This window comes from Sciurus carolinensis, chromosome 19, assembly GCF_902686445.1.
Source record: "Sciurus carolinensis chromosome 19, mSciCar1.2, whole genome shotgun sequence".
NCBI lineage: Eukaryota > Metazoa > Chordata > Mammalia > Rodentia > Sciuridae > Sciurus > Sciurus carolinensis.
Window position 1 is genome coordinate 15,931,445 of NC_062231.1, and position 14,174 is coordinate 15,945,618.

The window sequence follows — 14,174 nt, forward strand, 5'->3', positions numbered from 1 at the left end:
AAAAGTGAGGTCATAGCTGGAGGTGGGTGTTGGGTCAGGGGAGGGCTTGTTTTTTTTTGTTGTTGTTTGTTTGTTTTTGAGTTGTTTAAATCGAGAGATACTTAACTCAGTTACTCATACTTTTTGACTGCAGCCCATAGCAATGAATATATTTTATGTCATTACTGTGTACACACACATTGAAACAAAAGTTTCTCAAAATGCCATTACCTTTTCCGTTTTTAATGCACTCTGAGATTTTCTGTTTTGCTCTTTATTGTTTCATTAAAGGAAAAAAAAATACCAGTCTGAACTTACTAAGTTGTTTTCATAGCCCACACACTCAGTTTCAAAAACAACCTGTGTTTGAGACGACTTCATGATGCAACCCATAGTGTAGATGGGGTCAACCTTTAGTTACAGCAAGGACAGTCATTTCATGGTAATCGTAAGGAAGAAGAGAGATCCTGTGTGCATAGACTAGTGTAATGGTGATTAAAAGGAGACAGAGTTCTGTTAGAGTGACTCCATATTTTTCAGAGAAGTGGGAGGCCAACAAGAGGGTGCTGCAGAGGGGAACATTAAAGGTTTGAATAAAGAGGAGACTGTGAAACAGTTGTTCTGGAGAATTTGATGAATTTGAGTTGACTGAACATGTACTTAGCAGATCCCACAATTAGATGAGCAACTTAAAACTTTTAAGAGGTAAATTCAGGACTCACAACCAGCAAAATTGAGGTTTTATGCTGTAGAGTACTCCTTGCCAAATGGCAGATCTCCAAAAATGAGTGAAGAGATGAGTGGGAACAATTTTATTAGTCATAATCTGTTGGCATCATTCATTTTCTAAGCAGTGTTATTAGACTTCTTGGGCTAGAGCCAGAGCAGTGGCTGCCATTTGGTTTTGTTTTCCAGCATACCTATGAGATAATTAGATTTCAATAAGAAAAGGAAATTTTTTTAAATCTGAGGTTTTATTATTTCAAAAGATAAAGTCATTAAGCCTCCTAACTCGTTACTGTTAATGCAACTATTTTGGCAAATTTCTCTAGTAAATCTTAAACCCACTAGTTTATTTCCTAGTGGCCTAGAAAAAGTGTAAAATCTAGGAAAATGGCCTGGATATGAGCTAACTAAATTGCATTGATTTTGTAGTAATGTGTTACCCCTGCCTAACACAACCTAACAGTGTTAACCCATTAGTTCTGGAGAATGGAAGAAGGATAGGATAATTATCTTTAAATGCATGGAGTTAAATAGAAACCACCTAGTTTGTGTCCTTCTGTGTAGAGATTGTACTTAGAAGAATTTTTCTGAAGAGCTAAACTTTTACAGTCATCTTTATGACCAGCTTATAATTTATTTGCTAAAATTTTAACAAGTTTTTTACTTAAAACTTACCAGTTTCTAACCCTACTTATTAGTTTCACTGGGAGTTTTTATACACATACACATAAATATGTTGGAATTAGTAGTAATCTCTCCTAAATGTCTTTGCTATGCTTACCAGTGTCCACATATAGGAATCCAACTTATCATCTTCTTTGTCGTGCTTCATATTTTAGTGTTCTTTTTTCATATTAAAGGATAATTTTCAAAACTAAATGAAATCATTATTTCCAATGGATATATAATTAATATTTTTATTAGAGATTTGAAAACCTCATTAGAGAGGGTACCAAAAAGATGTTAATAAGATATGCAAAGGAGAATCCAAAGAACAGTCACATTTATAGATTAGGAATATTGAAATGAATGTGCAAATGGAGGCAAAACTGGTTTCTTCAATAGTAGGGTAGGGAATTTAATGAAATCTCCACCAGAGGGGATTTTGCAAATCTGTAGACAAGTATTTTTTTTTTGCTCTAACTTGACTACAACTTGCAAAGTTGTACCATAATTCTAAGGCACTGAATGACTAGAATCCTGCAAGAGTAGCTCTAGACAAGGCAGTTTTCAACTGAAACACAATTTTTTTCTTACACCCAGTATATTCTCTACCCCTTAGTATTGTGGTATGAGGGGAAAAAGCCCTTCTCCAGAGTTTGGGGTTTGGGAAGAAATGTAGAGTAGCAAACTAGGAATAGCATGCTTCCATGTTTGTGTTTGAGAATGGGAAAAAGTAAGGAAACTTCCATGACCCCCTCAGCCTTTGTGCTCTAGTGCTTGGCAGCTTTTACATTCAGCGCAAGTGGTTGCTAAGGATGACGTTCATGAGTAAGCCGATGCACCTTTGGATATCAGTTTATCACTGTAGGTGGTTTACTTTCATGGACCTACCTTACCTAGAAGGTCTTTTGAATTTCAGGTAAAACACATAAGAATGAATTTCAGCTTCTGGTGGATCGGGCCAAAAAAGGATACAAGAAGACTGATGGAATGTCAAAAAACAAAGTAATGAAAAAAGATGAATCTACAGAAAAGCTGTTATCTATGCACATGGGTAAGAGACATTAAAAACAGAAATATGGTGAATTTCATTATTTATTTTTATTATTAAAAAAACCAAAGGAATTTACTTTGGGATTATTAGACATTTGAAATGGGAAAAGCATTTTTAGATAAATTCATATAGTAGTTGTTGAATATAATATTTTTATTATTACTCTGGGAAAAATGATTGGAAGAATGACCTGAAGAAACAATTGCTAAGGTCTGGCTTTCTTTCAGTCAATGACAAATCACAAGTTCCTTAGTTGTTTAAGCTTGAGGATATTTTCTAGGTGTAGAATTTTTTTGCTGAGAGTGAAGATATCCTACAAAGAGAATAAATCATTTTTGTTATAAAACATTGGCATTTACTTTGGATGTGATGTTCTCCTAAATAGTCTAAGGCTAATGCACTTGGTATGACAATGCATATAACACATTAATTTTGATCCATTTTAAAATTTGAGATTGATATTAGATTTCTGTTGCCAGGGCTTTGGGCCAGAAAACAAAACAGAATCATAATGGGAAAAGATGCACAAGAAAATTGTTTATTTTTTTCTTTATTGTGGTAAAATATACATACCACAATATGTATCTTTTTATCCATCCATAAGTATTTTTAGTTCATTGGCATTAAATGCCTTCATAGTACTGTATGAATGTTACTACTGTTCCCAAAACCTTTCCATAACTGCCAATACAAACTTGGTAATCATTATTTTGTATTATTTTTCGGTACTAGGGATTGAACCAAGGTGTGCTTTACCACTGGATTACATCTCCAGTCCTTTTTACTTTTTATTATGGGACAGGATCTTGCTAAATTGTTGATGTCCTACCTGAGTTGCCAAGGCGGGTCTTGAACTTGCGATCCTCCTGCCTCAGACTCCCAAGTTGCTGAGATTACAAGCATGTGTCACTGCACCTGGCCTGTACTTGTTATTTAATAACTCTTCCTTTTCCTCTCCCTCACATCCCTGATAGTCTTTGTTCTACTTTTTGTGTATATGTATTTGCCTGTTTTGGGTACCTCGTGTAAGTGAAATTGTACAGTATTTGTCCTTCTGTGTTGACTCATTTCTCTAAGAATAATGTTTTCAGCGTCCATTAATGTTGTAGTACATATTAAAGTTTTATGCCTTTATTCCCCTTTTTCATTGTGCTGGGAATGAAACCCAGAGCCTCTTGCCTATGAGGCAAGTGCTCTACCACAGAGTCCCAACCCTCTCCTTCCTTTTTATTATTAAATAATATTCCATTGTATGTATATACCACATTTTGCTTATCCATTTATCCCTTACAGGCTATCTCAACCTTTTGGTTGTTATGGCGAGATGGCAGTAAATCACCAAGTTGATCTTAAAGCAAGAGATGGAACCATCTTTATTTACCAGCTGGCAGTCCGGATTCACCAGCTGGTGGGACAAAGGGGCAGGCTGCAAGTCTACACCCTTCGCCCCGCTCCAGGGGTTAGAGTACACTTTTTATACCATAAGTAAAGCATGTCAGTACATTAATCATAAATGGCTGTTGCTGCGATTCAAAACTATAAACATCATGAGATCTAGAATCATAAGCAGAAGGGGAGGTTGGTCAAAATGACCCTAGTTGAGTTCAAGATAAAGAATGGTTACTAACGTCTAGACATTCATTCTCTGATAAGGGTACGTTGTCCAAGAAAAATGGGAACCAAAAAGAGAACAACTTTACATTGTATAAGAAGAACAGAAACCTTTGCATTTCTAATCTAGGTTGCTAAGCAGGATTAGTATGGCAAAGGTGGAGTTTTCTCATAGGAGAAGCATTTCTTACAAGACGTGGAGTTTCAGGGTAAAAGGGAGTATGTTTGGTTATTGACCATATGACCTGGCCCATAACATGGTTATGGTGAATAATGTTATGAACACCAATTTTCAAATATCTGCTTAAGCCCCTGTTTTTAATTCTTTAGGATATTTACCTAGGAGAGGAATTACTTGTTCATATGGTGGTGTCATGTTTAACCTTTCAAGAAACCACCAAACTCATTTCCACAACAGCTGTATCATTTTACCTTGCCTACCAGCAATGTATGAGGGTTCTCCACATCTGTGTCAGCACTTATTATCTTCCTTTGTTTTTTTTTGAGGCCATCTTAGTAGATGGGAAAAGGTATGTCATTGTGGGTTTTTTTTTGTTGTTGGTAGTTTTTTGTTTGTATTTGCTTTTGTTTGGGGGATTATAGATTGAACTAAGGGATGTTCCACCCTTCAGCCCTTTTATTTTTTATTTTGAGACATGACCTTGCTGAGGCTGGCATTGAACTTGGAATCGTCCTGCCTCAGCCTCTGAGTAGTTTGAGATTATAGGCAAGTGCCACTGTGCCTGCTGCCATTTTGAGTTTTGATTTGCAGTTTAATGAGGTTGGACATCTTTTCATGTGTTTTTTTGGCCATTTGTTTTTCTTATTTGGAGCATATTCAAGTCCTTTGCCTATTTTAAAATTGGGTTGTTTGTTGATTTTAAGGGGTTCTTAATATATTCTGGCTGTTGATACCCTATCGTATATATGTTGGCAAATATTTCCAAACATTCTCTTTTTGCTTCCTTCATAGCGTCGTTTCAGCACAAAAATTCTTCATTTTGATGAAGTTTAGTTTGTTTTTTATTGCCTGTTTTTGGTGTTGTATCTATGAAGTCATAGCCAAATCCTGTGTCACATAGATTTTTTCCCTTATATTATCTTCCAGCAATTTTATAGCTTTAGCTCTTACATTTAGGTCTTTGATCTATTTTGAGTTAATTTTTATGTATGGTATAAGGTAAGGGCCCAACATGATTCTTTTGCATACAAGGTAAAATGATACAGCTGTTGTGGAAATGAGTTTGGTGGTTTCTTGAAAGGTTAAACATGACACCACCATATGAACAAGTAATTCCTCTCCTAGGTAAATATCCTAAAGAATTAAAAACAGGGACTTAAGCAGATTGTTTTATTCTCAACCCTAGTCATTGAAGACTCTTCTTCACTGATTGCTCTTGGTTAATCCTATCAAAAATCAACTGACCCTGTGAAGGTTTTCTTTTTATATTCCTTATTCTATTCCATGGGTCTGTGTTTCTGTCCTTATGCTTGTACTACTATTACTGTAGTTTTGTAGTCAGTTTCAAAGTTGGCAGTGTAAGTTCTGCAACCTTATTTTTCTTTTTTAGTTTTGTTTGGCTCTTTGAGTTCCTTTGAGGTTCCTTGAGTTTTAGAATATGTTTTGTTTTATTTTGTTTTGTTTACATAGAAATTGTCTCTAAAAAACATTGGTATTTTGATATTGGATGACATTGAATCTGTAGGTGGCCTTGGGCAGTATTGACATCTTAACAATATTAGATCTTCCAGTTCATAAACGCAGGATGTTTTTCCATTTAATTATCTCTTTAGTTTCTCTTAGTAGTTTTATAGCTTTCAGTATACAAGTCTTTTACCTTCTTGGCTAGATTTACCCCTAAGTATTTTATTCTTTTGGGTACTATGGCACTCCTTATTGTCGTCTTCATTTCTCATGATGCCTTTAATAGGTTGCTGCCTCAGCAACTTGAATTTGTTCATGCAGTTGTTAAAGTATAGTTTTAGAAACTAGTATTGCTCAAGAAACTCTGGCTTAATATTTCCCACCAGGAGAAAAATGTTTTTATTAGTCAAATCTCTATTGAATACAGTTGGTTACTTGTGCTTAGGATTATGTAGTATGTGTGCATATACACAAAAGTATTGCTCTCTCTGGGTGACTGTTGCTGTTAGATTGCTATGCATGAATGGGAATATCTGAAAGAGGAAGACACAGATTAGTTGAAAAGGTGGCTATTGTATAACAATATACAACCAGTGTAACTTGTTCTTTAGAGTAAACTTCGAAGTGCCCATGTAAGTTGGGCTGTACCTGTGTGTCACATTCTTGTATACACTTTGGATCTTTCCTTTGCCTATATCTGCAATGAGAAACTTCAAAAACTGAGAATATGTCAAAGGATGTATAGAAATGTGACTTTTATTATGAAATGGAAATATTCATTATGTCTGATTAGTGTTCTTTTCCCATAGTGAAAAGAACTATTTAGTAAGTTTAGGGTCCATGTAGATTTAATATTATGTCATTCTATTTAGTAAGTTTAGGGTCCATGTAGATTTAATATTATGTAATAGTCATTGTATTTTTCAGGGTATTAGCTCCTAATGTTATCTATCAGATACACACATATGCATCTCATTGATTCTATTCCTTCTATATAATCATATAATATGATTATAAATAATAACCATATGAATAAAATAATCCTATATATATGAATATAAAGGGGAATTTATTAGATTGGGTTACATGATCAGAAGCTGGATATTCCCACAATGGCTGTCCGCAGACTGGAGAGCAGGAGGAACCAGTAACTGCTTAGCCCAAGAAGCTGGAGCCTTAGAACAAGAGGAGAGACCACTGATGCAGCCCTAGTTCAGGACTGAAGACCTGGAAACTCCCTGGAGAGTTGCTGGTCAAGAGCCTACATTGTTTTGTCTTTCTCATTCTTCCATCTTTTTATTCTATCTAGACTCCTAAGCTATGGTACTGTGCTGCTTACTTTTAGGGTGGGTCTTCCCCTCAGTTTGCTGTCCCACAGGCCAGTCATTCCTAGAAACACCCTCATGGACACACCCAGAAGCATCTTAATCTTAAGTATCTCTGTATCCACTCAAATTAACAATTCAGATTAACTATCACAGCCAGTGACCAATATCGTAGTTCTCTTATTAGTTGACTCTTATAGTCTTTTTTTGTTAGACTTGACAGTGTTCTCTGATCTATGAAATACTTAGGAATTTAGTGATGTGTAAATAGAGCATTTGTTAGAATTATAAACTTGAACTGGGGTTGTTGCTCAGTGGTAGAGCGCTTGCTTAGCATGTGTGAGGCACTGGGTTCAATCCTTAGCACCACATAAGAATATGTTAAAAAATTAAGGTATTGGGTCTGTCTACAACTAAAAAATAAAAAAAAATAAAAAAAAGAGTTAGAAACTTGTCTCATTTCTGGTTTTAAAGGAAATTTCATTTTTATATTAATTGTGGAAAAACAAAACACCATTGTGGTACTGATTTTTTACTCTGGCTCTCACTAGAGTTTTGGAATCAATGTTATATATACTTAGATTTTACTCAATACAAATAACAATATTAAGTTTTACAGAAGTAATAGGCGTACAAAGGTTGTAAATTTTAAAATACCTTTTAATTTTTCTTTCATCCTTTTTACATTTCTTTTTTTCCCCCCTCCTTTTTTAGGACAGGAAGATGATAAAATGAAATTCTCAGATACAACCTCAGTAAGAAATCATTTTCCTTCTTCAAATCTGGGCTCCCTAGGGAAGATGAAGCCTGATAGACAAGATGATTCTTCTAGTTGTACTGATATTCAGGAATCAGCTCTTTACTCATCAGAATCGGGTTCATGCAATAGGTAAGAAATAGGTAGTAGCTGGTTTCTTTAAATTTCTGTTTCCCATGTACCTGTTGTACATGAAAGCACAAAAGGACGGGAAGCAGACCTCAGCGGATTCAGACAAGCCTTTATTCCTTCGCGGACTAGGGTGCCATTGGGACCCATTTTCCGAATGGGATAATGGCCATCAGTTACAGAGGGGATTTTGGTTTTATAGGGTACGTTGATGTAATCATTGGAAGCCGTGTATGAACAGGTTAAAACTTTAGGAAGGTAGTTATAAAAAAGTTGAAGCCCATTGTTATCTGGGGAGATAAGAGTCCAGATCCTGAGGGATGAGTACTCCAATCTTGCCTGTTGGTATTTGCTGTGCTTCCGTTTAGGACTAATTAGCCATGGGGGAAGGTCATGGTTTAGGGTCTAGCATTCAACATCAGCCCCTTTACCGCAGGGCCCATTGTTCCTTGGCTAGTTTCCCCTCCCTTCTCCTGAGCTGCATCTCTCTCCATTTTTCTTCAGGGGCTATGTTGCAGGAATATTATCTTCCATATGTTGCTAGAAATAATTAGAAAATAGCTTTGTGGCATGATGCAGTTCTTGAGGCTTCTTTCATTTCCCTCTTTTTACTTATGTGATGTCTTCATAGTGATAGCAAGGGTACTACTACAGTGACCCTAGGATGACTTTATTTCCTACTCTGTAGCCTTTATGTAGGTCTTTTTCCTAGAGCTGGACAAGAAATCATGATAACCTGCGAGTTGAGACAATGAGAAAGGAGATGATCAGGAAGATGGTACACAATAAAAGGAAAGAAAAACTCAGCCAAGCGAATTGAGGGAATCTCTAAAAATTAGAGCTTCAGTGGCAAGCTGTTTTGAAAAGATATTTTTAAAAAAATCATGTATTGTAAAAAGATGACATTGGGTTAATTCATTTTACACAAACTCACACACATAGGTACTTACACATTTTATATTTTTGTGACTTACTTTATAAGTTGAGCATCCTAAATTTGAAATCTGAAATGCTCTAAAACCTGAAACTTTTTGAACATCATGGCACATTTGGAACATTTCAGATTTTGGATCAGGGATCTCATCTGTAAAAGCTATGCAAATATTAAAAATCTGGAAAACTTTGAAATCTGAAACACTTCTGGTCCCAACATTTTGAATAAGGAATACTCAACCTGCACATCATAAATATTACCCATGTTTCTACCTTATGTTTGTAACTGTTGTTTTTAATGTGTACAGTAATATGTTGTGTTTCTGTACTGTAATTGACTAGCTCCTTCTGTTTCCTTAAGAGCTGTACATTTTCCCCAGTGTTCTGCTTATGTACCTGATGCTTTCTTTTGTTTCTTACTGAATTACATTCTTACCTTTGTCATCATTTGACCCAGGTACGTTGGTCATTGCCTTTGAATTATACCAATTTAAAATGTAATAAGCAGCATGCGAATGTGAAATGCCTCTTGGAAATTATTTAATCTTTGATAGTCACTTAAAAATTATTAACAGTTCACTCGGATGACAGATTTAGTCAACCTGAATCACCAGATTTAAAAAAAAAAAGACTTCTCTTAAAGACCCTCTGCTTTCCTACTGTTTCTGGGGAACATCTTCAGATTATTCAGAATCAAGTATTAGGAAAGGAAAATCTTCCCACCTCATCCCAAAGGTTTTCAAGGTCAAAAACTGCAGTTTTAGTTATCAGAAGATTAACCTGAATTGTTTGTTATATACTAGAATTGCACATACCTGCAAGTTCAGTGGGTAGTATTTGTTTTTGAACACAAATCTCTTGTGAATACAAAACAAAAATAAGGAAAAATCAGAGGTAGGGTGTATAAGAGCTAGTTTTTAATCACAGTTACAGGTTGCTTGGATGTTTCAGAAAGCCAGAGTGAATCAGGACATTTTTATGCCCTTTGGTGATGAAATTAACTGAAAGGGAAAACATGACCATCAATGGTGAGAGTATAGCTAGAAATAAGATGAGTTTGGCATCTTGGTCGCAGAACAACTTATTGACCTCACTAAACTGTAAGAAGATGATTTAAAAGAAAGATGCCATTGCTTTTAGTATACTATGGCTCAGGAACTAGGAGAGCCAACAGTAGACAGTCTCTGGATTTAGTTTCAAAGGTAAAGGAACTATGACTGAGGGGAATGTGGAATAAACCTTCTTGGGTCAGTGTATTAGTCAACTTTCTGTTACCGTACCAAATACCTGAGATAATGAACTTATAAGGAGGAAATGTTGATTTGACTCAGGTTTTGGGGATTCCAGTAAATGATTAGGTCCCATTGCTTTGGGCCTTTGGTACGGCAGCACATTGTGGTGGGAGTGCATGGTGGTGGAGAACCACTCACCTCATGACCAGGAAGCAAAAAGTGGAAACCATCCCCTTTGAGGGCACAGCCCCAGTGACTTATGGACCTCTTATTAGGCTCTACCTCCTAAAGTTTCCACAACCTCATGATGGAACCACCCTGGGGACCAAACCTTTAACACATAGGCCTTTAGGACACATTCAAGATCTGAACTGTAGGACTGTGGTGGTGGCTCAGTGGCAGAGTGCTGCCTAGCACATGTGAGGCACTGGGTTCAGTCCTCAGCACATTAAAATAAATAAATAAATAAATAAAGTTATTGTGTGTATCTACAACTTAAAAAAAAAAAAATCCAAACTATAGCAGAAATTTGCTCAAATGGTTTTGGTCCAAAGTTTGGTTGTAACTCATCACTCATGGAAAGAGGTGAAAAGTACCCTTACTTTTATCAGCTACATACTATTCCTGCCACCACTTCATTACAGGATTGGTCTTACCTTTCTGCTAACCAAGATGCTGGGTAATACAGATAGTTTCTCTGTCTACTCTTAATGCTTCCTCTTGATAAGGGTCAAATCAGGTTATCCTATGAGACATTTTGAGATGACAATTTTGTTAGCAACTCAAAATGAGCATAGCGATGCTAGTAGATTAGTCTTTGTTCTATCTTTAGCAGGGCCTAATGTTGTACTCATTCACTAAGTATGCATTGTGTACACAGTACTGTTCTAGATATTGTAAGTTAGCAGTGATCAAACCATTGATTTTTTTAAAAAATGTAAGCTTGCATTCTATTTCACAAAGTAATTAGCTATGCACATGTAGATGTCTGTACGTGTACATGTACACACCCCCATGGCCCAGTGAAAATAACTATGAAGTACAAATTTTTAACAACTTTATTGAGATATAACTGACATACTATTCAGCTTGCCTATTTAAATGTACAATTTGATGGTTTTTAGTATATTCACAAAGGTGTACAATGCATTTCACCACAATTTTAGAACATTTTTGTCATCACATAAAGAAACCCATATCCATCAACAGTCACTACCCATGTCCCCGTGAAACCTCCTGTCCTAAGCTATAGGCAACTACTGATGTTTTTCTGTCTATAGGTTTGCCTGTTCTCTATATTTCATACAAATGGGATTATACAATATGTGGATTTTTGAAACTGTCTTCCTCCATTTAGCATAAATGTTTTCAGTGTTCATGTTTCAGTACTATATTCCATTTTATTAGTGAATATTCCATTGTATGAACGTGTTTTCTTTCTTCATTTATTAGTTCCTGGACATTTGGGTTGTTTCTAATTGCAGTTTTAACAAGGAAAAATGTCAAGTTTGCACAATTTGGAAGCTTAGCTTCAGCAGTGGTATTCAAGGATTTACTAGGCTTGCCTTGATGGAGTGGGCAGTCTGTATTCTTCTCTCAAGTAAGAAAAGGAAGTGTTATACTAAATATGTTTATCTTTTAATTTTTTTATTTAGTTTTTTAATACTCATTTTTTATTTGCTCTGTCATTTGTCAGTCTAAGATCTTGAAGTTTAAAAGGTAGTGTCTTTCTTGTATTAAACCTAGGCACTAAGGCTAAAGGGAAGCGGGAGAGAAGTGAGACTTAATTACTGGTATTGTGATCCCAGAACAGACTGTGTGGCAGCAGATTCAAAAGTAACTTGTGGGAGCTAAGTGTGCAGTGAGAGGCAGCAATGGGGCAGCAGGAAAAGTGACAGAGTTTGGGTAGAGCTTCAGGTAAGGTTCTATGGGACGACTTTGGATTCAGTCTTTTGAAGCATATCTCCACATATCTTTGATAAGCATACTAAATGCATTTTGCATTGTCAGATGAGTGTGAGCTTTTGGGACCCAGGGGCAAAATATTATGGTATAGATGTTTTGTCCCCCAAAACTCACATGTGAGACAGTGCATAAAGGTTTGGAGAAGAAATGATTGGGTTATAGTCTTAATCTAATCAGTGAATTAATCCCTGATGGGACTAAGTGAGTGGTAACTGGAGGCAGGTGGGGTGTGGCTGGAGTTAGTCTTTAATTTGGGGCCTTAGCTATGGAGTATATATTTTGTATCTGGAGAGTGGAATCTCTCTGCTTTCTGATCATCATGTGAGCTGGTTCCCTGTACCACACTTTTCCACCATGATGATCTGCCTTACCTGGTGCCCCTGGGGAATGGAACTGGCTGTGTGTGGACTGAGACCTCTGAAACAGTGAGCCCGTAAATAAACTTTTCCTCCTCTACAGTTGTTCTGTTGGGTCTTGTAGTCACAGCAGGGGAAAAGCCGACTAAAACAAATATATAAACATCTCAGGCCTATTGGGAAGATGAAATGAGATATTAGTTGTGAGTCTTTGCTGAATATATGATTATTGTTATACTTTCATAACAACTAATCAATTATATTTTCTTTAGTAATTTTAGGAAAATGTAGAACTTTGTAGCTAGCCATTACAGAAATGCCTCCACTTCCCTCATCATGTTGATTTGAAGACATACATTTTCTGTTTTACATTTCTATGTCCAAAATTGTGATTGTCTGGTAGTTGCTCACAGTCCTGTTATAGTCATGACTATTACCAATGGGAGTCCCACTTGTCTTTTCAGTGGTGGAATTTCAGATGGGTTATGTGCATTATTGGCATTATGTTAGTTGATTGTATCATGTGTCTTCCACAAAAAAGTTATTGTATATGAAGAAATGCACACAAGCAGAGCAGTGTGGTATAAATTTGATGTTAGTGAGGTGTATGCATCATTGGATGAATGACTATAATTTGTGTTTTCTTGAACAGCAATTCTAGGAAAGGTACTGTGAAGTTCCCAGAAAGAATCTAGGAAAGAAAGATACAAGTACATGAAGATGTGTTACATTTTGTTAACTAATGAGTTATGTACAAAGGTTTGTCTGTTTATTACATGTTGGATTAAAGGCAGGAGGAATCACTTATGACCATTTCAGAGCAATAACAGTGGTCATAAATGATTCATGTGTGGCCAAGGACTATTGTTATCAATTTATTAGATACTTCCTTAGATACTTCCTACTGTCTTTGAGCAGAAACTGCTCATCTTCTGGCCATATGCTTTATGATTGGAGAAGAATTATTTTTAGTTTGCAAGATGGGTGCCAGTGCCTTAGATGAATTCCTGGGGACTGTAGTCATGTACTTCTGAGAATGGTATACTTCTGGTATTTTGTGGTATAGAGAGGATGAGTTTGTGTGGAAAAACTCAGATATGTGGAACGCCTCAGAGATTATAGGTGCTCAGTCAAAACATGAAGAAGCATCAGTATGAAGATACTTTAGGAATACTTAAATCAATTTATTTCAGTTAGGTTTTTATACATGTACAACAAAGGTATTAAAAACTATATCTAGAACTGGAGTTGTGACTCAGTGGCAGAGCATTTGCCTAGCACATGTGAGGCACTGTTCAATTCTCAGTATCACATATAAATAAATAAAATAAAGGTGCCAGCTAAAAGAATATTTTAAAAAAACTATATCTGCATAAGTTTAAAATAACTCTGGATGTGTATAAATTGAAAATTCTAAATGAGAAGGAAATATTATATCATAGGCTTAATTGTCCTTGGTTTTTTCCTCTTATTGGCACATAAAATAATGCTTCATGTTGCCCTCAATGTGTCTTAGGTTTTTTAACTGTAGAATCTGAATATGAATAAGGTTCCTGGCTCACTTCAAACATAATTTCATCATCTAACTGGAAATTCATAAGTGGCTTATAATGCTGGTGGGTGGGCCTGGAAGAAGGCTGTCACAAAGTTTGATAGATTGATTAGTGCCAGTGTTAGTGACTCCAAAACTTACATCATCAAGAGAGATACCTCTTTGATAGGATAATTGTCACCATAGAACTTGGGAAGAGAATTCAAAGTGAGAAGGGTCCAGTCAAAATCAGATTCCTTTAGTAGAA

The 14,174-nt window shown here is 36.1% G+C and overlaps 1 protein-coding gene across 3 annotated transcripts in view; it reads left to right on the forward strand.

The window, feature by feature from the left end:
• Positions 1-14,174, forward strand: part of Rad18 (RAD18 E3 ubiquitin protein ligase) — a 99,073-nt gene that overhangs the window by 51,199 nt on the left and 33,700 nt on the right. For all 3 annotated transcript variants that reach the window (XM_047534730.1, XM_047534731.1, XM_047534732.1), the window contains 2 exons: positions 2,288-2,422; positions 7,718-7,892. In XM_047534730.1, coding sequence (XP_047390686.1) covers positions 2,288-2,422; positions 7,718-7,892 — 310 coding nt within the window. The remainder of the gene's footprint in view (positions 1-2,287; positions 2,423-7,717; positions 7,893-14,174) is intronic.